Here is a 26,443-nt window from a genome sequence, read left to right as displayed (position 1 = left end):
TCAGCAACTATCAAGCAGTGCAGTATTGATTAAATATTTTACTGGGTCAGTCTGAGTCTGTTTCATTCACCCTTGGTGATGTTAGGATTCTGAGGACTGAACTGTGGTCTAAGGCGTATTGTTTTGCTTGCGATTTCATCTCCTTCTGTGATTTTGGAAATGTAGGTTGTCGTTGATTCAATGTAAATTTACTCAGCTCTCTGAAACTGTCAAACTGTCTACTTTTAACCTCACAGTTGTTGAGACGTGATATTATAGTGTTTGTATAGACAGTTCTCCGGTGAAGATCGGGGACTGAGAAGGTGCGTGAAGTGGAGGTGGCAGAAGAAAAGAGCCCGGCAGATGCTGTTGCTTTGTTTAGCATTTAGGTACACAACTTTCCTAATTACATTTCTTCTTTTCTGTTAAGGTTCTTTTGTGTTTAAGAATTTCTGTGACCCCTCTACGCATCCTAATACGATAATGATTGAAGAGTCCCTGTGCCTTAGACCACAGACTAATCCATCAAAAAACCAGTATTGATGAGGATGTAAACACCAACTGTGAAGTCTTAATTGTATGGTCAGTGTTTTATTTGTTACTTTTATTTGCAGTGCACTGATAAAAGAGTGTCCCGAACACATGCCCAGATTAAAGTTTCAGAGGATGGAAAAATCGAACTTACTTCTGTGAGTAAAGCACTGCATAATCCAGTTTGTCTTATTTAAACACTATGTTAATGTCTTTATTATTTGGCAAATATGATAACTTGTGATGTTGCAATTTTTCATGATTTTATTTTTCAGACAAGCCTCAATCCATGTTATTACAACGATGAGAAAGTGATAACGAAATCTTCTTCTGTGGAGCTGAAGATAGGCGACAGATTTTCCTTTCTACCAGACAGCTACTGCTACTGTGTAAAAGTTAGTTCACCTAATGGTTCCCCATCTGAAGAAGGCACTTCTAGTAATGACAATATAAATAATGGTGCCAACACTGAGGAGAAGTCATTTAAAGTAGAAGAAACGGGTGTGCCATCTGTAAATGAAGAATCTTTGTGTACCATTACAGTTACACCTGCAGCTGACGATCCCAGTGGAGAAATGTCTGTGGCGCTTGCCGGTGTTAGTAGTACTGCGGACCTGAGTGGTGAATTGCCAGATCCGGATGTACTGAGTGACAACACGAAGAATGGCCCTAGTGACGCATCTCCCATGTCTGCTAGCAAGTATGTGCCAAAGTGGTTGTTAGCGGCAACCGAGCGGGCCAAGCGGAGGATAGAAGAGCTCTCCGGTGAAGAATCGGGGACTGAGAAGGTGCGTGGAGTGGCGGTGGCGGAAGAGAAGAGCCCGGCACGGGACACCGATGCCAATGTCGATAGGGACAGCGGGGTGGCGGACACGGGGGCTCGTGAGGATGTGACACCCACCTCGGCCATCCACCAGATGAGCGACGATGGTGATTCCGAAGGGCCGGCCACGGAGAAGCCGTCGGAAGAGGAGCCTATACAGAGGCAGCCGTCACCGAGGCCAGTGAAGGATTTGGAACGAGTGGGTGGAGGCACAGAAGAGAAGCAGCAAAGTGGAGACGGGCAGGGTGCCACGTCCAACTACATTCGTGACCCTTCGCCTGTCCAAACCTCAGTTCGAGTCCCCTGCAAATACGGGAGTGCTTGTTACAGGTTTGCATTGAATAATAAATCACACTTTTGGCTTAAATCAGCTGATCGCCCAGAACGAGCAAATACCTTGTTTATCCCAACCTATGTGTTATCCCCCTCCCACCGAGAGGCCTGCTGACAGTAATAGGATCGTATTTACACCCACAATATTTTTTCCTAGATGGTAAGCGATATGTGCACCACATTTGGTTGAAGTATCTCCAGGCGTTGGCAGAGTGTTGCGTGCGTGTCACCTAATTCCCTCACCTACCCTTACCATAATCCCTATCCTCGGGAGTGCCAGGGATATCCTAACTCCACAATATTTTTATTTTCCAGTTGCTATTGTTGTTCTTTTGATTGTGAGCCCAAAGACTGGGTTGATGCAACTCTCCACTCTAGTCTATCCTGTGCTAAGCCTCTACATTAAGGAATAGCTACTGTAACCTACAAACTTTTGAAACTGCTTATTGTATTCAAGCCTTGGTCTTCCTCCTCAATATTTACCTCCCTCTCCCCCCCCCCCCCTCCACTACCACACACACACACACACACACACACACACACTCTCTCTCTCTCTCTCTCTCTCTCTCTCTCTCTCTCCCTCCCTCCCTCCCTCCCTCCCTCCCTCCCTCCCCCTCTCCCTTCCCTCACCCTCCCCACCCCCGCCCCCTCAGTTGCCAAACGGATGATTCCTTGAAGCCTCAGGATGTGTCCAATCAATTACCCCCTTCATTTAGTCAAGTTGTGCCACAAATTTCTTTGTCCTTGCTTGCTATATACGTGACTTAAGCTTAAGTATTCTCCTCTAGTAGCACCTAATTTTGAAAACTTCTGTTCTCTTCTCATCTGAAGTGTTCATCTACATCTACATCTGCACCTACATCTATAGTCTGCAAATCACCGTGAGATGCGTGGCAGAGGGTATATCCCATTGTACCAGTTATTATAGTTTCTTCCTGTTCCTTTCAGGTATGGAGCATGGGAAGAATGATTGTTTGAATGCCTCTGTGCATGCACTAATTATTCTAATCTTATCCTCACGATCCCTGAGTGAGCGATACATAGGGAGTTATAGTATGTCCCTAGCATAATTATTAAAATCTGATTCTTTGAAATTTTGTTAATAGACTTTCTCAGATTAGTTTACATCTGTTTTCAAGAATCTGCCATTTCTGTTCCTTCAGGATCTGCCACACTCTCCAATGGATAAAACAAAACTGTGACCATTCGCCTTCTCTGTATGCGTTCTGTATTCCCTGTTAGTCCCATCTGGTACGGGTTCCACACAATTGAGCAATACTCCAGAACTGGTCCCACAAGTGATTTGTAAGCAATCTCCTGTGTAGATTGATTGCACTTCCCCAGTAATCTACCAATAAACCTAAGTCTACCACCTGCTTTACCCGTAACTGAACCTGTGTGATAATTCTATTTCATGTCCCTACAAAGCGTTACATTGAGATATTTGTTTGGCTGATTCCAACAGTGACTCATTGATATTCCAGTCATAGGATACTACATTTTTTTTTTTTTTTTCATTTTGTGGAGTGCAAAATTTTCATTTCTGAACATTTAAAGCAAGTTGCCAATCTCTGTACCATGTTGAAATCGTATCAAGATCTGACTGAATACCTGTGGATCTTCTTTCAAATAGTACTTCATTATAGATAACTGCATCATCTGCAAAAAGCCTGATTTTACTATTAATGTTGTCTGCTAGGTCATGTTGTTGTTGTTGTGGTCTTCAGTCCTGAGACTGGTTTGATGCAGCTCTCCATGCTACTCTATCCTGTGCAAGCTTCTTCATCTCCCAGTACCTACTGCAACCTACATCCTTCTGAATCTGCTTAGTGTATTGATCTCTTGGTCTCCCTCTACGATTTTTACCCTCCACGCTGCCCTCCAATGCTAAATTTGTGATCCCTTGATGCCTCAAAACATGTCCTACCAACCGATCCCTTCTTCTAGTCAAGTTGTGCCACAAACTTCTCTTCTCCCCAATCCTATTCAATACCTCCTCATTAGTTACATGATCTACCCACCTTATCTTCAGCATTCTTCTGTAACACCACATTTCGAAAGCTTCTATTCTCTTCTTGTCCAAACTGGTTATCGTCCATGTTTCACTTCCATACATGGCTACACTCCATACAAATACTTTCAGAAACGACTTCCTGACACTTAAATCTATACTCGATGTTAACAAATTTCTCTTCTTCAGAAACGATTTCCTTGCCATTGCCAGACTACATTTTATATCCTCTCTACTTCGACCATCATCAGTTATTTTACTCCCTAAATAGCAAAACTCCTTTACTACTTTAAGTGTCTCATTTCCTAATCTAATCCCCTCAGCATCACCCGATTTAATTTGACTACATTCCATTATCCTCGTTTTGCTTTTGTTGATGTTCATCTTATATCCTCCTTTCAAGACACTGTCCATTCCATTCAACAGCTCTTCCAAGTCCTTTGCTGTCTCTGACAGAATTACAATGTCATCGGCGAACCTCAAAGTTTTTACTTCTTCTCCATGAATTTTAATACCTACTCCGAATTTTTCTTTTGTTTCCTTTACTGCTTGCTCAATATACAGATTGAATAACATTGGGGAGAGGCTACAACCCTGTCTCACTCCTTTCCCAACCACTGCTTCCCTTTCATGCCCCTCGACTCTTATAACTGCCATCTGGTTTCTGTACAAATTGTAAATAGCCTTTCGCTCCCTGTATTTTACCCCTGCCACCTTCAGAATTTGAAAGAGAGTATTCCAGTTAACGTTGTCAAAAGCTTTCTCTAAGTCTACAAATGCTAGAAACGTAGGTTTGCCTTTTCTTAATCTTTCTTCTAAGATAAGTTGTAAGGCTAGTATTGCCTCACGTGTTCCAACATTTCTACGGAATCCAAACTGATCTTCCCCGAGGTCCGCTTCTACCAGTTTTTCCATTCGTCTGTAAAGAATTCGCGTTAGTATTTTGCAGCTGTGACTTATTAAACTGATAGTTTGGTAATTTTCACATCTGTCAACACCTGCTTTCTTTGGTATTGGAATTATTATATTCTTCTTGAAGTCTGTGGGTATTTCGCCTGTCTCATACATCTTGCTCACCAGATGGTAGAGTTTTGTCATGACTGGCTCTCCCAAGGCCATCAGTAGTTCTAATGGAATGTTGTCTACTCCCGGGGCCTTGTTTCGACTCAGGTCTTTCAGTGCTCTGTCAAACTCTTCACGCAGTATCTTATCTCCCATTTCATCTTCATCTACATCCTCTTCCATTTCCATAATACTGTCCTCAAGTACATCGCCCTTCTTTGCTTACAACTGGGTTGCCATCTGAGCTCTTGATATTCATACAAGTGGTTCTCTTCTCTCCAAAGGTCTCTTTAATTTTCCTGTAGGCAGTATCTATCTTACCCCTAGTGAGACAAGCCTCTACATCCTTACATTTGTCCTCTAGCCATCCCTGCTTAGCCATTTTGCACTTCCTGTCGATCTCATTTTTGAGACGTTTGTATTCCCTTTTGCTTGCTTCATTTACTGCATTTTTATATTTTCTCCTTTCATCAATTAAATTCAATATTTCTTCTGTTACCCAAGGATTTCTTTTAGCCCTCGTCTTTTTACCTACTTGATCCTCTGCTGCCTTCACTACTTCATCCCTCAGAGCTACCCATTCTTCTTCTACTGTATTTCTTTCCCCCATTCCTGTCAATTGTTCCCTTATGCTCTCCCTGAAACTCTCTACAACCTCTGGTTCTTTCAGTTTATCCAGGTCCCATCTCCTTAAATTCCCACCTTTTTGCAGTTTCTTCAGTTTCAATCTGCAGTTCATAACCAATAGATTGTGGTCAGAATCCACATCTGCCCCTGGAAATGTTTTACAATTTAAAACCTGGTTCCTAAATCTCTGTCTTACCATTATATAATCTATCTGATACCTATTAGTATCTCCAGAATTCTTCCAGGTATACAACCTTCATTTATGATTCTGGAACCAAGTGTTAGCTATGATTAAGTTATGCTCTGTGCAAAATTCTACATGGCGGCTTCCTCTTTCATTTCTTCCCCCCAATCCATATTCACCTACTATGTTTCCTTCTCTCCCTTTTCCTACTGACGAATTCCAGTCACCCATGACTATTAAATTATCGTCTCCCTTCACTACCTGAATAATTTCTTTTATCTCGTCATACATTTCATCAATTTCTTCATCATCTGCAGAGCTAGTTGGCACATAAACTTGTACTACTGTAGTAGGCATGGGCTTTGTGTCTATCTTGGCCACAATAATGCGTTCACTATGCTGTTTGTAGTAGCTAACCCGCACTCCTATTTTTTTATTCATTATTAAACCTACTCCTGCATTACCCCTATTTGATTTTGTATTTATAACCCTGTAATCACCTGACCAAAAGTCTTGTTCCTCCTGCCACCGAACTTCACTAATTCCCACTATATCTAACTTTAACCTATCCATTTCCCTTTTTAAATTTTCTAACCTACCTGCCCGATTAAGGGATCTGACATTCCACGCTCCGATCTGTAGAATGCCAGTTTTCTTTCTCCTGATAACGACGTCCTCTTGAGTAGTCCCCGCCTGGAGATCCGAATGGGGGACTATTTTACCTCCGCAATATTTTACCCAAGAGGACGCCATCATCATTTAATCATACAGTAAAGCTGCATGTCCTCGGGAAAAATTACGGCTGTAGTTTCCCCTTGCTTTCAGCTGTTCGCAGTACCAGCACAGCAAGGCCGTTTTGGTTAATGTCACAAGGCCAGATCAGTCAATCATCCAGACTGTTGCCCCTGCAACTACTGAAAAGGCTGCTGCCCCTCTTCAGGAACCACATGTTTGTCTGGCCTCTCAACAGATACCCCTCCATTGTGGTTGCACCTACGGTACGGCCATCTGTATCGCTGAGGCACGCAAGCCTCCCCACCAACGGCAAGGTCCATGGTTCATGGGGGAAGTGCTAGGTCATTAATGTACAAAATGAACAGCAAGGGTTCCAGCACACTTTCCTGTGGCACACCCGAAGGTACTTCTACATCTAACGATGACTCTCCATCCAAGATAACATGTTGCGTCCTCCGTACTAAGAGATCCTCAATCCAGTCACAAATTTCATTGATACCCCATGTGATCATACTTTTGACAGTAAGTGTAAGTGTGATGCTGAGTCAAACATTTCAGAAATCAAGAAATGCAGCATCTGCCTGATTGCCTTGATCCAAAGCTTTCAGTATGCCATGTGAGAAAAGTGCAAGTTGGGTTTCACAAGATCGATATTTTCGAAATCTGTGCTGGTTAGCATTGAGGAAGCAATTCGGTTCAAGATACCTCGTTTTGTTTGAGCTTAGAATATGTTCTAAGATTCTACAACAAATCAATCTCAAGGATATTGGATGGTAGTTTTGTGGATCACCTCTACGACCCATCTTGCAGATAGGTGTGACCTGTGCCTTTTTCCAGGAACTGGGCACATTTTTTGTTCGAGGGATCTACAGTAAACTATAATTAGAAGAGGGGCTAATGCAGCTGCAAATTCGGTATAAAATCTGACATGGATTCCTTCAGGCCCTGGAGCTTTGTTCAGTTTTAATGATTTCAGCTGTTTCTGAACACCACTGACACTAAAACACATTTCATTCATCTTTTTAGTGGTATGAGGAATAAACTGAGGCAATTGTCCTGAGTTTTTCTTGGTAAAGAAACATTTGAAAATGTAGTTAAGCATTTCATCTTTTGCTGCGCTACCCTCAGTTTCAGTTCCTGTCTCATTCACTATGGACTGGACCCTAACTTTAGTGCCACTAAGAGCCTTAACATATGACCAGAATTTCATTGGCTACTGTGAAAGATCGCTTGACAATATTCTGCTATGGCAGTCATTGAAGGCATCACACATTGCTCTCTGACAGCCAAATGCGTTTCATTCAGCTTCTCTCTATCTACAGCCCCACGTTTTGTATTACACCTATTATTCAGTGATCTCTGTTTCTTTAGAAGTTTCTTTACAGTTACTGTAAACTATGGAGGTCCCATCCATTATGAACTGCTCTACTGGGTACATTTCTATCCAGTGCATGGTCAACTATTGTTTTAAACTTCAGCCAGAGTTCCTCTACATGCTCCTGCCATGTGCTGAAAGTTTCAAGTTCCTCATTGAGATACGACACTAATAAGTTTTTATCTAGTTTACTGAACATATATATCTTTCTGCTTGTTGTAGTTGTCCTTTGTACTTTGGCAATCATTGTTGCCACAATCGAGTCATGGTCACTGATACCAGTTCCACTGTGGACATCCTCAAAGAGGTCAGGTCTATTTGTAGCCATTAGATCCAATATATTTAGATCATGAGTGAGGTTCGTAATTATCTGCTCTAGGTAGTTTTCAGAGAATGCATTTAGTAAAGTTTCACAGCATATCCTATCGCACCCACCACTAACAAAACTGCAATTTTCCCAAGTAATTGTCGGATAATTAACATCTCCACCAATGATCACAGTATGATTCGGGAACTTACATGCAAGAGAACTGAGGTTTCTTCTAAAGTTTTCGGCTATGTCAAGAGATGAGTCTGGTGGACGATAGAAGGATCCAATATAATTTTATGCCCACCTCTGGTACTAAGTCATACCCAAAATATCTCACATGGCGCTTAAGTTTCTACCTCTGTGCATTTGAGTTTCTTGTCTACTGCAACAAATACATTTCACATTTGCCTATCCTTTCAATGTACACTTAAATTTTCCCCGGAAATCAAACTGCTATCAATTTATCATCTACCTTTCATTTCCATACAGGACTGCACTTCTGACAGATACCTTCTGAATTGAATTTGCAATACTTAATTTTACATTTGACAACAGCAAATTTGTCTTTTGCCAAATTTGGTTCTTGCCATTGCCAGTCTGCATTTTATATCTCCTCTTCCGCTGCTATCATGACTTGTAAGGGGCAGTCATATGAAAATGAGACACATGGGAAAAAGTAAGTAAACTGTTTGTTATTTCAAAAATAATCACCATAAATGTTAATTTACTTATCCTGCTGTGAGACAGGATGATCAGTGCCTTCATGGAAAGATGCTTGTGGTTGTCCATAGAACCACTATTGTACCCAGGCATACACTCTTTGTCTGAAGCAAACTGGCAACAACAAATGTCTTTCTTCATGGCTCCAAAATGTGGAAATCAAATGGGGAGAGATTGGGACTGTATGATGTGTAAGTGCTTCCCACATGGTAGGCCCACGTGTTGCTGAGGTCATTTAGACTACACTTCAGGAGTTGTGCTGGGAAGCTCTTACACAGCCTCCTTACAGTCTCGACCTCTTCCCAAGCAATTTCCTTATTTTTGTAGCCCTGAAGAACAACATTTGTGGTTGTCAATTTGTTTTGGATGAAAAGATGCACACCTAAGGACAATTGTGATTCCATATGCAACAGCAAACATTTTTCCATGAAGGTATTGATTATTTTGTGTCACAGTGGGATAAATGTGTTAACAGTTATGGCAATTACTTTTGAAATATTAAAAGTTTACTTTCTTTTTAGGGTTTGAAACATTAATCGGTAAAAACAGAACCCTTATAGGGTCACTTGTCTGTCTGTCTGTCTGACTGACTGACTGTTAAAAACTTATTTCCTTAGGAACAGGTAGCCGAATCAAGTTAAAATTTGTGTCACATACTAAAGTCTGTAGTCTCTTGCTGGTCTAAATGATTTGAGCATCTAAGTTAATGCAATCAAAAGATATGACCATTTCTGTCATATATTTTGATACTCCCACACTTACTCATTAAAACCTATAGGATACTCCCTTTGATCTAGAATCATAAAATTTGGGAGAAGTGAAGTTCCACTGTACAAGTAAAGGAAAAAAAATCTGAATGTTGTTAATTTGTAATTACATCACATCAAAAAATTTGTTTTTTGTCATTTGTCATCCAACTTCAAACATTCTCAAAAGTCTTGTAATTCCTGGGACTGATATATTTTCGGTATCGGATAACAGGCAATAATCATTGAGATTCTAAATTCTCAAAATGGGTCGGGTGTCTACATACATCATTAAGTTTCTACAGAACATTCAGAGTGCAAGTCCTACTTGCACGTGGCCAATTTTTTCCTCTGTCTTGTTTTCCTTTGACTGTCCCAGATAGCAAAACTTATCTAATATCTTTAATATCTCATTACCTGATTTATTCTGACTACATTCCATTACTCTTGTTTGCTTTTGTTGATATCCATCTTATAATCTTTTGATGTGCTGAAGTTTCTCCATTAGGCCTGACTTTAGTACTTGTATCATCAGCAAAGAGAACTATTTCGGCTTCTAGGATATACTGTTTGCTATCTTGAGAAACCCTAAGATTAAAACATGGCTAGCATCACTAGGCATTGAGTTGGGAAGGCAGAGATAGGTATACCTTGGGAAGATTTTGTTTCTTTTCTATTTGATGTGAAATTGTTTCAGGTGATCAGCAAGTATATCCCTATAGTAAGTGTGAATACCACAAATAAACAATAACTGTTTGCAACATACCACAGCAGTGTCTGTGAAGTTGAGATGAACAAATTGATGTAGGAGTATCGAGCCGAGAAAAAGCTTCAAATGGGTTTACAAAAACTGATGAAGCTAGAGCACACATGTGCCACATGAGATTGTTTGCTAATTTTTTATGTATTAAATATCCCCTTGTTCATGCACTTGCAAAATATGAAATTGGCATTTGTTCAAAATTTATCTCAAAACACTGTGAATTTTAACAGCATAGAATTAACAGTAAAATCAGTCTATTTGTCTGGCCTTCTTACTGTGAGACTACTTTGCCTGTAAGGGTTAAGATTAAACTGAGTAGTAAAAATAATTAGATTGTGCACAACATTTACAAAAGCCTTTTTTTCTTTTATTACCTTCACAAGAAAGTTTAAGTTAATAATGTTAATAAAACAGCTAACAAAGCTGATAGTGTAAGAGAGCAAGAGAATATTGAAAATCTAGTATAGTGCCCATGTGCTATAGCTTAGACAAATTGTGTAGGCCAATTTAAGACTTATACAAATGAAATGACACAACTACAGAAACTTTACTGGTCTCATATAGATATGATTTTATGTATATAGACTGAAGGGGGAATTTAAAGTAGACTGGGATGGCAGTGAGAATTTAGATTAAGGAGGGAGCACGCCAGTGTAATCCATGCAATTGTGTGACCACTGCGCCGAGGTGACTTAGTGGCTAGCGCACCTGCCTGGTAAGCAGGAGACCAGGGTTTGATTCCCGGTCTCAGTACAAATTTTCACTCGCAACTTCAGTCTATATACATAAGATCAATTTGAGACTGTTTCCCAGCTCGATAGACCACAAATGTCCCATATCAAATTGTTTGTCTCATACACCACTGTCATACATTGAAACTGTTATCATTCACACTCTCTTTAAGCTCACCAGGCAAAATATTCGTAAATACTGAGAGACATGACACTAATACCATGTAACATTCGATCTAGACAGAGTAGTGGCCTCAGTTTGGTGAGGAAGAGAATCCACAATTATCTTTGGGTATGCCATCATCAGCTAAAGCCCCTCATTAATGATTAGATCCAGTAGAACTACCAGATCGTGGGTATATTGATTTGCTATGTTTCACCCACTGTCCCAGGTATTTTCTATAGGTTTCAGGTCAATTGATCCACAGACCCAGTCAAGGTGCAATAGGGTGACCGAGTCTCAGTGAGGGACACTCCATGGTATACAGTCACTGGGAAGAAAGTTCTAAAGAGATATCACTGCATAATAGGTGTATAACAAAGCATAGGGCTATAGATAGAGAGATGGTGAATGAAACACTTTTGGCTGCGTGATGCCTTCAATGACTACTGTAGCATAATATTGTCAAGTGATCTGTCACAATACCCAAAGAAATTCTGCTCATATGTAAAGGCTGTTAATGGCACCAAAGATAGGGTCCAGTCCTTAGTGAATGAGGCAGGAACTGGAACTGAAGGTAACACAGTGAAAGCTGAAATGCTTAACTCCTTTTTTCAAATGTTCTTTTACAAGGGAAAACCTAGTAGAATTGCCCCAGCTTAATCCTCAAGCCAGTGAAAAGATGAATGAAGTAAGTTTTAGTGTCGGTGGTGTGGAGAAATAGCTGAAATCGTTAAAACTGAACAAAGCTACAGAGCCCAATGGAATCCATTTCAGATTTTATACTGAATTTGGAGCCAAGTTAGCCCTTCTAACCAGCTTTCTATGATGACTGTAGGAATATACTGTAACCCCTATACTCATTCACACCAGGATCATGAGAAAAAGATTAGATTAATTACAGCACACAAAGAGGCATTTAGACAATCATTTTTCCTATGCTTAATACTGGAATGGAATGGGAAGAAGCCCGAATAACTGGTACAGTGGGACTTACTCTCTATTGTGGACTTCACAGTGGTTTTTCAGAGTGTAGATGTAGATACAGACATAGATTTAACTAAGAGAGAGAGAGAGAGAGAGAGATGTGGCCGTTGAGAATGCTGAATAAACATCTCTGTTAATGGTGATCTGAATGAGTAGGTCCGAGTCATGGCATGAAAAGCATCTCCAAAACATAATGGAACCACTTCCAGGAAAAATATTCCCAAAACATCTCAGAACCTCTTCCAGGCAAAACATCCAAAACATCACAGAATCACCTCCAGCCTGAACTACACCCTTTGCACACTCCAGGTTAATCACCTCATTGGGCTGTCTGTGCACTCTTAAAAAACAACCGCAATTGGCACACTTAACTTTGTGACTGGATTTCATCTTGTACACATGTGGCTGTTACTCATTTACTATGCTGTAGAATTCTCAATGTGCACAGATTCTTTGTACTGCTGTACGATCATATCTACTGAAAGAATCAGGCTGGACACAAGACTTGGAATTCTGAGAGTAGTTATATTTTCTGAGACAATTTACTCAGCCAAACGTTACAGACTTCACCTCTGGAAACTGAACTGATACTGCCACTGATGTGGCATCGACTGCATCTCTTAAATAATATTAAAGTAATGCTTCACAAATGTTTACATTTTTTATTTCATATTTTTCATGAAGATACAATTACAGTAAGTATTTTGGATAAGTGGCAGCATTGGTCATAAATATTGAAATCCTTTATTTTACAGATCAAATTCGGTCACTGGATGACCATCTTCAGTGCAAACTATTTGGACCTTGTGCACACGATTCCCAATGGAATTAGACATCAAAAAAATTACAGTATCAATAATTAATGAATTTTGAGATGATGAAATCATTGACAGTTTCCAAAGTTCTTTGCAGGATGATAATTTTGTGTATGCATTGATGTTATGATGCTTGATTACATAAAATTAAGTACAATAATGACAGGTATAAAAATATAAATTACAGTGATTTCACTACAAACGAAACATTGCCAACATATTCTCTGCTATTTTACAATGAGTACTTTTTACTGGACCAAACATTTTTATTCACAAAGATCATTATATATTGAGTCTCCAGTTTATTCATGTTCTGACAGAGACATTTTGCAGTTGGATGCTTTCATGAATATTTCATCATTTGCATCACTAAATAGTTTAATTACACTTTTTATGAGTATAGGCATTCTACTGTGAAGTATACATATGTATGAGGCATGCCTTTTAAGTAAGAACCACTTTGAAATAAAAATAAAACAAGTCGAGTTTTCTCAGTAATTTTATTTTTGCTTGAAAGCCTGTACTGTAATCTACTTGTCAACACAATTCCCACCAATATTAAGGCACTTATTGTAGCATACAACCAACTTTTGAATACCATCCTTGTAGAAATCTGCTGCCTGATGTGGCAACAATTGAATTAAGTGCGCTTCTAGACACTTGAAAAAGCTCATCGTGTATCATCGAAACCATAAAGCATTTGATATCTCTCACTTTTTCATCAACTTTGTGCACCAAATTGTCAGTAATGATTGAAGGTCACCCAGTTTGTTCCTCATTGTGCTGATTTATACAGACATTTTTAAAAGCCCTCACTCATATCCTTACCATCTCATCACTCATAATGTTTTCTCCACATTCACCACTGATCTGATGAATTTCAGCCACTTTAAGCCTTTAGCACTAAGAAAACAAATCACAGCATGTATTTCATAGTTGGCAGGATTCTCAACCAGAGGATGCACTTCATACACTACTAACAAACGTAAACACACTGAATATTGATCAGAATTATGTAGAAAAGTAGATGAAAGTACAGGCTCTCATGTAAAAATAAAATTGCTAGCAAAAGTCTACTTGTTTCATTTTTATGTCAAAATGGTACTTACTTAAAAAGCACACCTCATGCATGAAAATAAAAGTTATCTCCTACGAGTAATCAAAATACACGATTCAGGTATCGTAATCTGCAATTACAAGGGGCATCGATAGATTAGTTTTGTGCGACCACATTCAGCTACATTTCTACTCAGCGGCGTACATCGTTTTAGAAGGTGCAAAATTGTGATTTGTCAGACTGTGCTGTGTGCCTCCAGTTATCTGTTGTCCTAGTTTCTGTGTCATCGTTTGGCCTGCTGAAGACTACATTCACCAAAGTCAATACTTGCTATTGGGTCTGAAACCAATGACAAGTTGTGACACTTTTTACAGTTCCCCGTTAGGATATTTCTACAACCACTGTTCTTTTGCCATATTAAATGGCTGCAGATGGTACACCACTCTTCATAGATACACTGTACAGTCAGCAATGATGCACCAGCAAATCGGACAACTTCATTCACAGTGTGACCTTATGTATGTCCACACATGACTGCTTATTTTTGCCAGTCTGTCATGTCTCCATGTTGACCCATTTTACTTCCCTGATTCCATACAGCCAAGTGACTCATATACACCGCAAAACATCACCGCTACCAATTACATACAGAGTTTGTATGAAAAGTATTGGGAATTTCTTCAAAGTATAGTACTTGAGCATCAACAAACTTTTGCCAGAGGCTTTTCCACAACTCGAAGACTCCGTGGTAGATGGATTCAGGAAGGGCCTTAACAGTATATGTGCAAGCTTCTATGACAACACTTACAGTTCCATGGTAGAATCCTTTGAGGGAGGATTTTTTGCAATAGGAAATAGCCTGCTGGTGCCAAATTGAGACTGTAAGGGGGTTGGGGGATCGTCGCGACGCCATTTATGATCAGGTAGTCGATGATCTTGGAGCAGTTGGGGCTGTTATGTCATAATGTCTGATTTCCAGCAATAGCTGGCCTCACTCAATTGACCTTTCTCTTCAATCTTCTTAGCACTTCCAGATAAAAAGCAACCTTCAGGTATAAATTTGTAGTCGACCACCTCTCGATGTTGAAGGAAATGACGAGGATGGCTTTCACTGTGGGTTTGCTCATTTATGCATTTTTGGACAAGGTGACTCTGCAGTGTACCACTCAGAACTTAGGCACATTGTTTCTGGATTGTATTAGAATATCCAAGTTTGGTCTCCGATGATGATGGTGCCAAAAAAGCTGTAGTCTTCTTCAACATGTTGCAGAAGGTCTTCGTAAGCAGACACTCGCCTCTGCTTTCAGTTGCTCGTCAATATCCTCAGTATAGGTTTAGTGCATATATTGTGCATTGCCAAATCGTCACTCGTAATGATGTGCAGTGTCATCTTATCAATGCCAGTTGCATCTGCAGCCACGTGTAAATGTAACGGACAGTCTGAATTCAACACTTCGTACGTGCGTTGCACGTTGTCATTGGTTCTTAACATCAGCAGCAGTCCAGTGTAGGGCTCATTTTCCACACTTTTCAGCCCCCTTTGAAAAGCTTGTGTCACTTAAAAACTGCAGTTTGTGACACACATTCGTCATCGAACACTTAGTGAATCACGCTAACGTCCCCGTACCCGGTTTTCCCAGTCCGACACAAAATTTGATGGCGTACCGCTGTTTGACCATTCTCTGCATTTTGCAAGTGCAACGAGTCACTCGACAGAGTTCCACTAAAAAACACAATCTCACCAAACGAATGCTGACAGGTGACTGGCACTTCGGGCAAGTTGAAGGTCCACCTCAGCCCCCTCCCACCATCGAGCATCCGTGGTGCGTGCACAGTGTGACTTACAGTCACGTCAGGAAAATTTTGTTCCCGATACTTTTATTGCAGACACTGTATCTGGTGGAGGGTCACACAACCCCCCTGGTACCAGTTCTACAGCACTTCAAAGCGACCATTGTGCTCTTTTACAGAGTAACTAATACGATCTCTCACGTATTCTCGGCACAGTTGGTTAATAGTGTGCTTCCGTGGGTTCTGCTGAGTCATTATTTCCATTTTGTGCACAATATGAACTCAGCTATAAGTAATTGTGTGAGACCAACAACAGTTCACACTCTGATTGAAATCCAGGTAGCAAGTGCACGTAACAGCAAAACTCACACCACCTGAAGAGAATGGTCGGGCCAGAAGACCTGGACACGCACTATTAAGGGAGACTAATAGTTTGTCCAGTGAGCTTGTAACATATCTGTGTGTGTGTGTGTGTGTGTGTGTGTGTGTGTGTGTGTGTGTCAATTTTGTTGTTGTTAGCATGCAGTAGAAACCTAGAACTGTATCTTCTTGCAGGCTGTTTATAAGTTTTCCATCATCTTAGGAGACTGAGAGATCTGTATCATTCTTTAGGAAAAACCCTCAGCATTTCGCCGAGTTCAGCCACCCTGGCGATCCTGATTATAAAGATGACCGGCCAGAATGTCGTTACGGAACAGAATGCTACACAAAAAATCCACTCCACAGACAGACCTACAAGCATACAAAGAAGCCACCAAAGAAGAGGCAGAGGGTGAAGAAAGGCGGTGAGTCCTATAGCTTACTTTCAAATTTCCCACTCTACACTCTAATTTCTCTCTCTCTCTCTCTCTCTCTCTCTCTCTCTCGCTCTCTCTCTCGTTCCCTGCTTGCTTCTGTTTGAGCAAGGCTTGTATGAAAAGTAAGAACTGTTTTGGAAAAGGCCATAAAAAGCATTTTTTTCCAAACCAAAAGTTATTTTTACAAGAAAGAGCATTTATTAAAATATTTTTCTATGTAGCTACCACCATTGTTCAGACATTTGTCATATTGGGAAACCAACTTTGCTATGCCCTCTTTGTAGGAAGAAGTCATTAGTTAAGGCAGCCACTGATGAATTCTATCATCACTGTCAGAGAACCTTCTTCCAAAATCACACTTCAAGTTCAAGAAAAAGTGGGAGTCAGAAAGTGCAAGATTGGGGCTGTACAGGAAGTGCTCAAACTGCTCCCAACCGAATTGTTGAATATGATTTTGAGTGATCCTGTGCAAAATGGGGCCTTCTGTTGTCATGAAGCAACAAAGTGCCTTGACTGAGCATTCCAAATTATGTGCTAAAGTTTCATCAGTGTTTCACAGTATTGTACCATATTGACGCTTCACCTCTGGGAAGGAACTCTAAACAGAACCCCCAGCGTGTCCCAGACCACAATGTACATGATTTTTTGTGCTGACAATGTTATTTTGAAATTATTATTATTCTTTCCTGTCTCAGACGTTATGTCTGGTTAAAAATGGAAAGTGACGCGGACCTTCATCAAGCGTGACTTCCTTTTAACTATACGATATATGTTACACTGCATTTAGGAACTTTCGGGTAATTGAACATGTATCAATAATTACAGATTTCTGTAGTTGTATATATACGTTTAGATGTAGCTGTATTGCGTTGATGTACTGGTGGATATTGTGTGGTATGACTCCTGTAGTTGATAGTATAATTGGTATGATGTCAACTTTATCCTGATGCCACATGTCTTTGACTTCCTCAGCCAGTTGGATGTATTTTTCAATTTTTTCTCCTGTTTTCTTATGTATATTTGTTGTATTGGGTATGGATATTTCGATTAGTTGTGTTAATTTCTTCTTTTTATTGGTGAGTATGATGTCAGGTTTGTTATGTGGTGTTGTTTTATCTGTTATAATGGTTCTGTTCCAGTATAATTTGTATTCATCATTCTCCAGTACATTTTGTGGTGCATACTTGTATGTGGGAACGTGTTGTTTTATTAGTTATGTTGTATGGCAAGTTGTTGATGTATTATTTTTGCTACATTGTCATGTCTTCTGGGGTATTCTGTATTTGCTAGTATTGTACATCCGCTTGTGATGTGATCTACTGTTTCCATTTGTTGTTTGCAAAGTCTGCATTTATCTGTTGTGGTATTGGGATCTTTAATAATATGCTTGCTGTAATATCTGGTGTTTATTGTTTGATCCTGTATTGCAATCATGAATCCTTCCATCACACTGTATGTATTGCCTTTTCTTAGCCATGTGTTGGATGCGTCTTGATCGATGTGTGGCTGTGTTAGATGATACGGGTGCTTGCCATGTAGTGTTTTCTTTTTCCAATTTACTTTCTTCGTGTCTGTTGATGTTATGTGATCTAAAGGGTTGTAGAAGTGGTTATGAAATTCCAATGGTGTAGCCGATGTATTTATATGAGTGATTGCTTTGTGTATTTTGCTAGTTTCTGCTCGTTCTATAAAGAATTTTCTTAAATTGTCTACCTGTCCATAATGTAGGTTTTTTATGTCGATAAATCCCCTTCCTCCTTCCTTTCTGCTTAATGTGAATCTTTCTGTTGCTGAATGTATGTGATGTATTCTATATTTGTGGCATTGTGATCGTGTAAGTGTATTGAGTGCTTCTAGGTCTGTGTTACTCCATTTCACTACTCCAAATGAGTACGTCAATATTGGTATAGCATAGGTATTTATAGCTTTTTTCTTGTTTCTTGCTGTCAATTCTGTTTTAAGTATTTTTGTTAGTCTTTGTCTATATTTTTCTTTTAGTTCTTCTTTAATATTTGTATTATCTATTCCTATTTTTTGGCTGTATCCTAGATATTTATTGGCATCCGTTTTTTCCATCGCTTCTATGCAGTCGCTGTGGTTATCCAATATGTAATCTTCTTGTTTAGTGTGTTTTCCCTTGACTATGCTATTTTTCTTACATTTGTCTGTTCCAAAAGCCATATTTATATCATTGCTGAATACTTCTGTTATCTTTAGTAATTGGTTGAGTTGTTGATTTGTTGCCACCAGTAGTTTTAGATCATCCATGTATAGCAAATGTGTGATTTAGTGTTGGTATGTTCCAGTAATATTGTATCCATAATTTGTATTATTTAGCATGTTGGATAGTGGGTTCAGAGCAAGGCAGAACCAGAAAGGACTTAATGAATCTCCTTGGTATATTCCACACTTAATCTGTATTGGCTGTGATGTGATATTATTTGAATTTGTTTGGATCTTAAGTGTGGCTTTCCAATTTTTCATTACTATGTTTAGGAACTGTATCAATTTAGGATCTACTTTGTATATTTCCAATATTTGTAGTAACCTTGAGTGGGGTACACTATCAAAAGCTTTTTGGTAATCAATGTATGCGTAGTGTAGCGACCTTTGTTTAGTTTTAGCTTGATATGTCACCTCTGCATCTATTATCAGTTGCTCTTTACATCCTCGTGCTCCTTTGCAACAGCCTTTTTGTTCTTCATTTATAATTTTGTTCTGTGTTGTATGTGTCATTAATTTCTGTGTAATGACTGAAGTCAATATTTTGTATATTGTTGGTAGGCATGTTATGGGGCGATATTTAGCTGGGTTTGGTGTGTCTGCTTGATCTTTAGGTTTCAGATAAGTTATTCCATGTGTAAGTGTATCAGGGAATATGTATGGGTCTGCAATGTAACTGTTAAATAATTTAGTTAGATGTGAATGTGTTGAGGTGAACTTCTTTAGCCAGAAATTTGCTATTTTATCTTATCCAGGGGCTTTCCAGTTGTGCGTAGAATTAATTGCTCGGATGACTTCATGTTGCAAAATTATCACTTTAGGCATTTGTGGTATCATCTTGTATGTGTCTGTTTCTGCTTGTATCCACTGTGCATGCCTGTTACGTTGTACCAGGTTTGACCATATGTTGCTCCAGAAGTGTTCCATGTCTGTTATGTTTGGTGGGTTGTCTATTTTAATGTGTGTGTTATCTATTGTCTGATAAAATTTCTTTTGGTTTGTGTTGAATGTTTGGTTTTGTTTCCTTCTATTTTCACTTTTTTTGTATCTTCTGAGTCGTTTGGCTAATGCTTGTAATTTCTGCTTCTTTTCGTCTAATTGCTCTGTCGCTTCTTGTTGTGAGATTTTACCTAACCTTTTTCGTTTTTTTTCCCGAGATTTCATTTCTTATAAATTGTGTTAGCTGTCCGATGTCTTTTCTCAGTTTTTCTATTTTGATCTGTAGCCTGTGTTGAAATGCTGGTTTTGTGGGTTTCTTCTGTGTGTTGGTTTGTTCTGATCTCTGCCTAGTGTGTATATTTAGTGTAGTGAGTGCTCCTATATAAGCCATCCATAGTTGTATTTTCATTTATTTTGTTGTGTATGATTGTGTTGATAGTCGTTATTGTTGTTTCGACTTGTGGGTTATTTTGTGGTCTATGCAAGTATGGTCTAATGTCTATATTTGTGTCTTTGTATTCTGTACATGTTAGCTGAAATTTTTCTTCTATATCTAACATGTGTGTCACTTCATGTTCTATTTGTGCATGTTCTGGTGGCTGTCTAAAGATTACATTTTCCTCTGATTGTTTAATTGATGTGTGGTGTTCTTTGTTTGTTTGCTCTGGGATGTTTGAGTCCATTATTGTATTCTTCTGATTTCACATTATTTTGTTTCAGTATTTGTTGTACTTGTTGTTTGATATTTTCTAATTCTGACTGGGGTATCCTGTTATTTTTTATTATTACATGGATCTGATTAGCTAGTCGTTGTTCTGTTAAAAATTTTAATTCTGGGTATCTGGTAATAAATTTTGTGTATACTTGTGATCTGTATCCAGTTGTGTTGGTTCCTAAGTTTGTTGCTTGGTAATAACAGAACATGAGGTGTCGGTTAACTTCATCTGACCATCTCATCCTCTGTCTTTTTTTTCCTTCTAGAGTGGTTGCAGGAAGCATATCCTGCAAAACACCTCTGTTTGGATTTAAATCGTTTTCCGTGTGGCTAGCAGTGTCATTACCATTGTGGACGGGCATAGGGTTCAAGTGTCGTCCCCGACCATGACAGCGCTTGTCCGAGGCTTCATTAGTTCTGTCCTGAACCAACTAGTCACACTAAAAGGGGGGTTAGCCCTATTAGTGGTTTGTTCTTTTAGTCGCCTTTTACGACTGGCAGAACATACCGGAGGCCTATTCTTTTCCCGGGCCTCCACGGGGTTTATTATTATTATTATTATTATTTGGGGGGAGGGATTGCCAGTGCCTCCACTCCATTGACTGTTACTTTGACTGTGGAGCGACATGACAAACACAGTTTCATCACCAGTCACAATTCTGTTTAACAATTCATCTCCCTCAGGACTATATCGGGTAAGAAATGCCAAAGTACTGTTAAGTTGCTTTGTTTTGTGGACATCTGTAAGCATTTTCAGAATCCAACAGGTAAACATTTTGTGAAAATTTGTGATATGTGACAATTTTATGCAAAACAGTTTTTGAAATTTGTGGAAACTCATTGCAAAGCATTGTTGCTGAGAACCGTCTGTTTTCACAAATTTTCTGATTCACTTTCTCAACCAATCAATCACTGACAACAGAAGACCACTCGCTACGTGTTTCGTTAAGAACATTCATTCATCCATCATTGAATTGAATTGTCTCACCCACTTTCTCACAGTTCCGTTAGTCATTATATTTTCACCACAAATTTCTACAAGCTGACAATGAATTTCTGTGTGTTCAAAAACCGTATTAAGAAAACATTTCACACTCGGTAGACGCAGAGATTGTCTTAAACATTTTGAACAGTCGTGAATTAATTCTAACACAGTGCAATCTGGCTGTAATGGCATCAGTGGAAAGACAGTGAGCCAGAGAGAGGAGTGCAAATGTGTGAGAACTGCAACACTAGTGCTGTGGTGGCGGTAGAACAAAACAGTACTTACTCTCCAGACACATTTCGTATTTACAGCCTAATCTCAGGAACTACTGTAAGAATTTTGATGTGATTTTGACTAGTAGACAGAATGATTCAAGAAGAAGATTCATGTATATAACATATAAATTATTTCATGGAAATTAGCTGAACTATTCTGAATTTAAGTCCACCGCCACTGTGAAAACAATGGCATTGCCATGTACCCATGTAAAAGTACAGCCACTGCAACTCTGAACTGCTGTGAAGTGTGAGGAGAACCCTATTTAGGCCTTATGGTATAGTGTGTGCTTGAAGACAGAAGAGCTGAGTAGTTCCAAGCAGTGTGTAATTAGACTGTGTCAGTGTGTCTTTTAATTTACTTTTAAATTTGTTGTGTTTGTTTACAGAGCTTGGCTCATCAACTTGTGATACATTCTGGTGACAAATCTTTCCTTCTTGTCAGCAATGTCTATCACAGTGAGCACTCCCTTAGCTGCATCCAGTTGCTCAGTAAATCCGTGGAATCACAATTAATGTGACTGACTTTGTACAGGAGTCTTTTACTCCACTATGGAACCCAGAATGTAAGCAAGATGTTGACCAGCTGTGCCATAAATTCATACTAGAGCCTTTAAAGTAGTGCCATTGGAAAACCACACTTCATTGCAGTGGTGCTACTCGGACCGTGGGCTACCTTTCTGATGGTTGATTACACGCCTATACTGTTCTCTATTTTCTCAAAATGCTGCTCTTTCAGTCTGTGGAACAGAAGGAAGATTTGAGGACAAGTTCTGGAGAATAAAGGGCACTGATGCAGCATGGAGATGTTTCTCATCCTCAGAAATTTATTAAAGGATCTCCTTTTTGAAAATGTCACTTTTATTACCAGTAATTACATGTTACGGAAACAAGGTTCACTAAATGTCTGCTTTTGGGTGTTCAGCTGAATCATTGATTCCATTTTGATGGCTGACCCAGTCGTCTTCTTCAGATATTAAAAAGATGAGTTCAGCACACTGAGAAGTTGACCTTTTGGGTGGAGATTGTCCAATTTGGGTGCGTTGTGGAACATCTCATGTGATTTCTCATGTTTTCTGGGCGTGATTAATTAACTGTGTGATTCTGTTCTGATGGCTGGGTCAGTAATCGAAATGATATCAAAAGCTTGACAGAACACGCGAAAGTGCACTATTAATTGATTGCACTGAGATAACCTGAGAGAGCAGTGAGGTTCATGTTTGAATTGTCTCCAAAAAAAAGAGAACCACTTCCACATTACAGTCATTCAGTCTCTGAGATAGGTGTTTTGCAACCAATTTTGCACAATCTTTTCTCATTTGTAATTCATTTACATGTGGCAGTGTTAGTTAAATTGATCTGTTCTGCAATGATTTTGACCAAGAGACATTAGACAATGATCAAACAATGGAAAAGCCAGGATGTAATGTAACAATATTATGAGAAGAAAAGTTGCTGAGTCGCAGATAGGCACAACAAAAAGACTCTCACAATTATAGCTTTCGACCATTAAGGCCTTCTTTAACTTTTAACGATCACACACACACACACACGCGCGCAACTCACACAAATGACTGGCAGTTGTGTGTGTGTGTGTGTGTGTGTGTGTGTGTGTGTGTGTGTGTTTGTGTGTTGTTGAAGAAGACCTTAATGACCGAAAGCTATAATTGTGAGAGTCTTTTTGTTGTGCCTATCTGCGACTCAGCATCTCCACTATATGGTAAGATGAAAGGCAATGGTTGAGATGGTGGTGTAGGATGTCAGTGGAGTCCAACTGTATAGGCTGAGGTTTCTTGTGCTATCTATAAACCAATGTGGCAAACATTAGGACGGACCGTTATAATAGGCCACGGCTGATTTCTTTCTCCATAACTTACTTGACTGAATCCGTCCTTGGGCCCTTGCACACTCACTGTTGGCCTTAGACCCTAATCTTCTTTCACTTTCTTCTTCCCATCATTTTTGCTGTTAGGCAGTATAAGATTGTTGCCTCTGTCAGTGTATTGGTAAGTCCTGGGTGTTGATACCAAATGATGTTGAATAGCAGTAAGACACTGGACTCATCTGACCATCCAGTTTTAGGTCCTCTGCAACTTCCCTTTAACACTGAAGGAATGTCAGCACAGTTCCTCAGTAAGGGCATGGCCAATTTCCTTCCCCAGTCAGAGATCATGCTCTGTCATAATGACCTCATCATCAGTAGGTGTTAAACTCTAATATTCCTTTCTTTTGATTTTGATTATCATCTTCTGTGAGTTTTGTTTCTTACTGGTTCATAAACATATGAAAATACATCCAAGCATCTGAAAACTGGAACTGTATGAACCTTAATCTTCATGTGATTGCTGGAGTTTCACAAATGTTTCACTTGTGCTGTAGTCTAGGTTGTTATAAAAATACAATAGCACACAGTTGCTTGAAATTGCTTTCATTCTGATCACACTAGAAACTTCTTTTAAGACTTTGAGGTTCAGCCACTTACAAAAATTTTGCACCTGGGGGGGAAAAAAATAAAAACTGGAAGATTTACTTTTATCTTTGTTTTGGCTCTTTGTAGTTTACAAATTTTACAATAATCTGCACCTACATCTACATACATACATACATACATACATACATACTCACTCGCTCCACAAGCCACCTTGAGGTACATGGAGAAGGGTACCTTGTACCACTACTAGTCACTTCCTTTCCTGTTCCACTTGCAAATAGAGCGAGGGAAAAACAGCTGTTGACATACCTCTGTATGAGCTCTAATTTCTCTTATCTTAATTTCATGGTCCTTACATGAAATGTACATTGACAGCAGAAGAATCATTCTGCAGTCAGCTTCAAATGCTGATTCTTTACATTTTCTCAGTAGTATTTTGTGAAACACAAAGTAATGTCTGACAGACGGAATGGACACCACACATATACACAGTGTAAGTAGAGTTGTGCTAAACTGCATATGACTGCCTACTACTGTCATTCATGGCATGCACAAGGTCAGCAATGAACATTGGAGAAGCAGTATGTCTGCAAACTGAGACAGTGAAACAGTGGATGGGCCATCGAGTGTGTGCTGCCTTATGATCCTGTGCAACAGACAGTGTCTTGGGAGCAGTTCAGCTGTTACATGTTGGTGCTTTTCTTCAGTAGAAATGGGAGAGTGCACCGTTTTGAACCAGAAAATAAGGCAGTTGAAATGGGATAATGCTTGTTACAGTGACACATTCAGAAGGCAGCTCAAACTTGTTGTATGAACGAAGCACTTGGCACTTATCTCAAATAGAATTTTACTGCTTTGTGACAACACAGACTGCCACACAGCTCTGTATAAGAAGAATGCACCTCATTATTTGAAACTTAAGGTGTTAAAATACCAGTTGCAGAGCTCAGAACTGGTGCCATCAGATTGTAATTTGCTTGGATCTTTTTTAAAGAATATTTGTGTTGTTGGATGTTTTTTTAAGCTCATGAAAGCTGTGAAAAGGTAGATGTGACCTGTGTCACACTTTTCTGCACCTCGTCCCCCCTTTTCTGGTATCCTCAACCTCATGTACAGATGGAAAAAACACACTGTAAAGCAGAGTAACAATCACTTGCTTAAGAATCTTTGTACAAGAGTTCTAGTAAAATTTATGTTATTTAATGTCCTATCCTTATGCTATCTTATATATGCTTGAAATCACTCAAGTATGGGGACGATCTAGAGTAATATGAAATGCAGAAGTACATACTTCAACAGCCAAGATCACTAATTATACAGGGTGTTTCAAAATGAACATACTGGTTTTAAGGCATTGTAGCATTTATTACGTTCAACTTACAATTGTAAATAATACACCAAATATAAGAGCAACTCGAACAGTTTTCTTTGTATACCTGTGTGCAATGGGAAGAGTATGGAATGACAAAGAGTGACTGAAAAACATGTTGAACGAGTGCGAGTCTTTCACACTTAGCCCCAAGAAATATCCCTGCAGAAAGTTTATGGGCCTTTCTTTTTTGGTTAATCAACTGTAACTGATGTTTCTTATTTTGATGTGCTACAGCTATGGCCCATGCCTCAATAGGAAAAAGCTGAACAACACATCTTTATTTGGGAGCAAAATGGTGCACCGCCTCACTGGCATAACTCAGTATGCGACTGGTTAAACGACATTGTATGCGACCAGTGGATTGGGTGCAAGGGGCCCAGTTGACACAGCATTTTATGTGTTACCTCCACATTCACACGTGATCTGATGTGATCGTGTGTATGTGCCGCCGATACCAGCTGATCTATCCTGCTTTAGAAACAGTGTTATTGCAACAGTTACTCCTGACACATAGATCAAGATTTTGGAACAACTCACCGATCGACACTATGTGTCATTAGTGTTCACGCTGAATAATTGTAAGAAAAACTGTTTGTGTTTCTCTTTCATTTGGTGTGTTATTTATAATTGTGAGGTGAATGTAATATGTGCTACAAAGCCTTAAAACCCGTATGTTCATGTTGCAACACCCTGCAAATTAATTTTTGATGACCTGGTTTGGCAAATCTAAGTTGCCATCATTGGCTCTGTAAAACATACAGGTCAAAAATACAAGCATAATCAGGTTGGATTGATAGGCTGGGGCATAAATTTATGCAAGATGGATATATAGAACTTACTTTATGCAAATACAGCTGAATAAATGTCCATCATATGTGTAATATGTAGTGTCAAGATGTAACACACCATTCCAGGAACATGAAGAAAGTGATACATCAGCAGGTCAGTAATACAATAACATTTACA

At 39.3% G+C, this 26,443-nt stretch overlaps 1 protein-coding gene across 1 annotated transcript in view; it reads left to right on the top strand.

The window, feature by feature from the left end:
* The window catches only part of LOC126215069 (aprataxin and PNK-like factor), an 80,417-nt gene that overhangs the window by 49,799 nt on the left and 4,175 nt on the right, over positions 1-26,443 (top strand). Inside the window, exons 2-4 of the mRNA XM_049941717.1 lie at positions 594-668; positions 786-1,663; positions 16,353-16,525. Of these exons, the coding sequence (XP_049797674.1) occupies positions 594-668; positions 786-1,663; positions 16,353-16,525 (1,126 nt within the window). The remainder of the gene's footprint in view (positions 1-593; positions 669-785; positions 1,664-16,352; positions 16,526-26,443) is intronic.

This window comes from Schistocerca nitens, chromosome 12 (genome assembly GCF_023898315.1).
Source record: "Schistocerca nitens isolate TAMUIC-IGC-003100 chromosome 12, iqSchNite1.1, whole genome shotgun sequence".
Taxonomy (NCBI): Eukaryota; Metazoa; Arthropoda; class Insecta; order Orthoptera; family Acrididae; genus Schistocerca; species Schistocerca nitens.
This window is presented reverse-complemented; position numbering and strand designations above follow the sequence as displayed.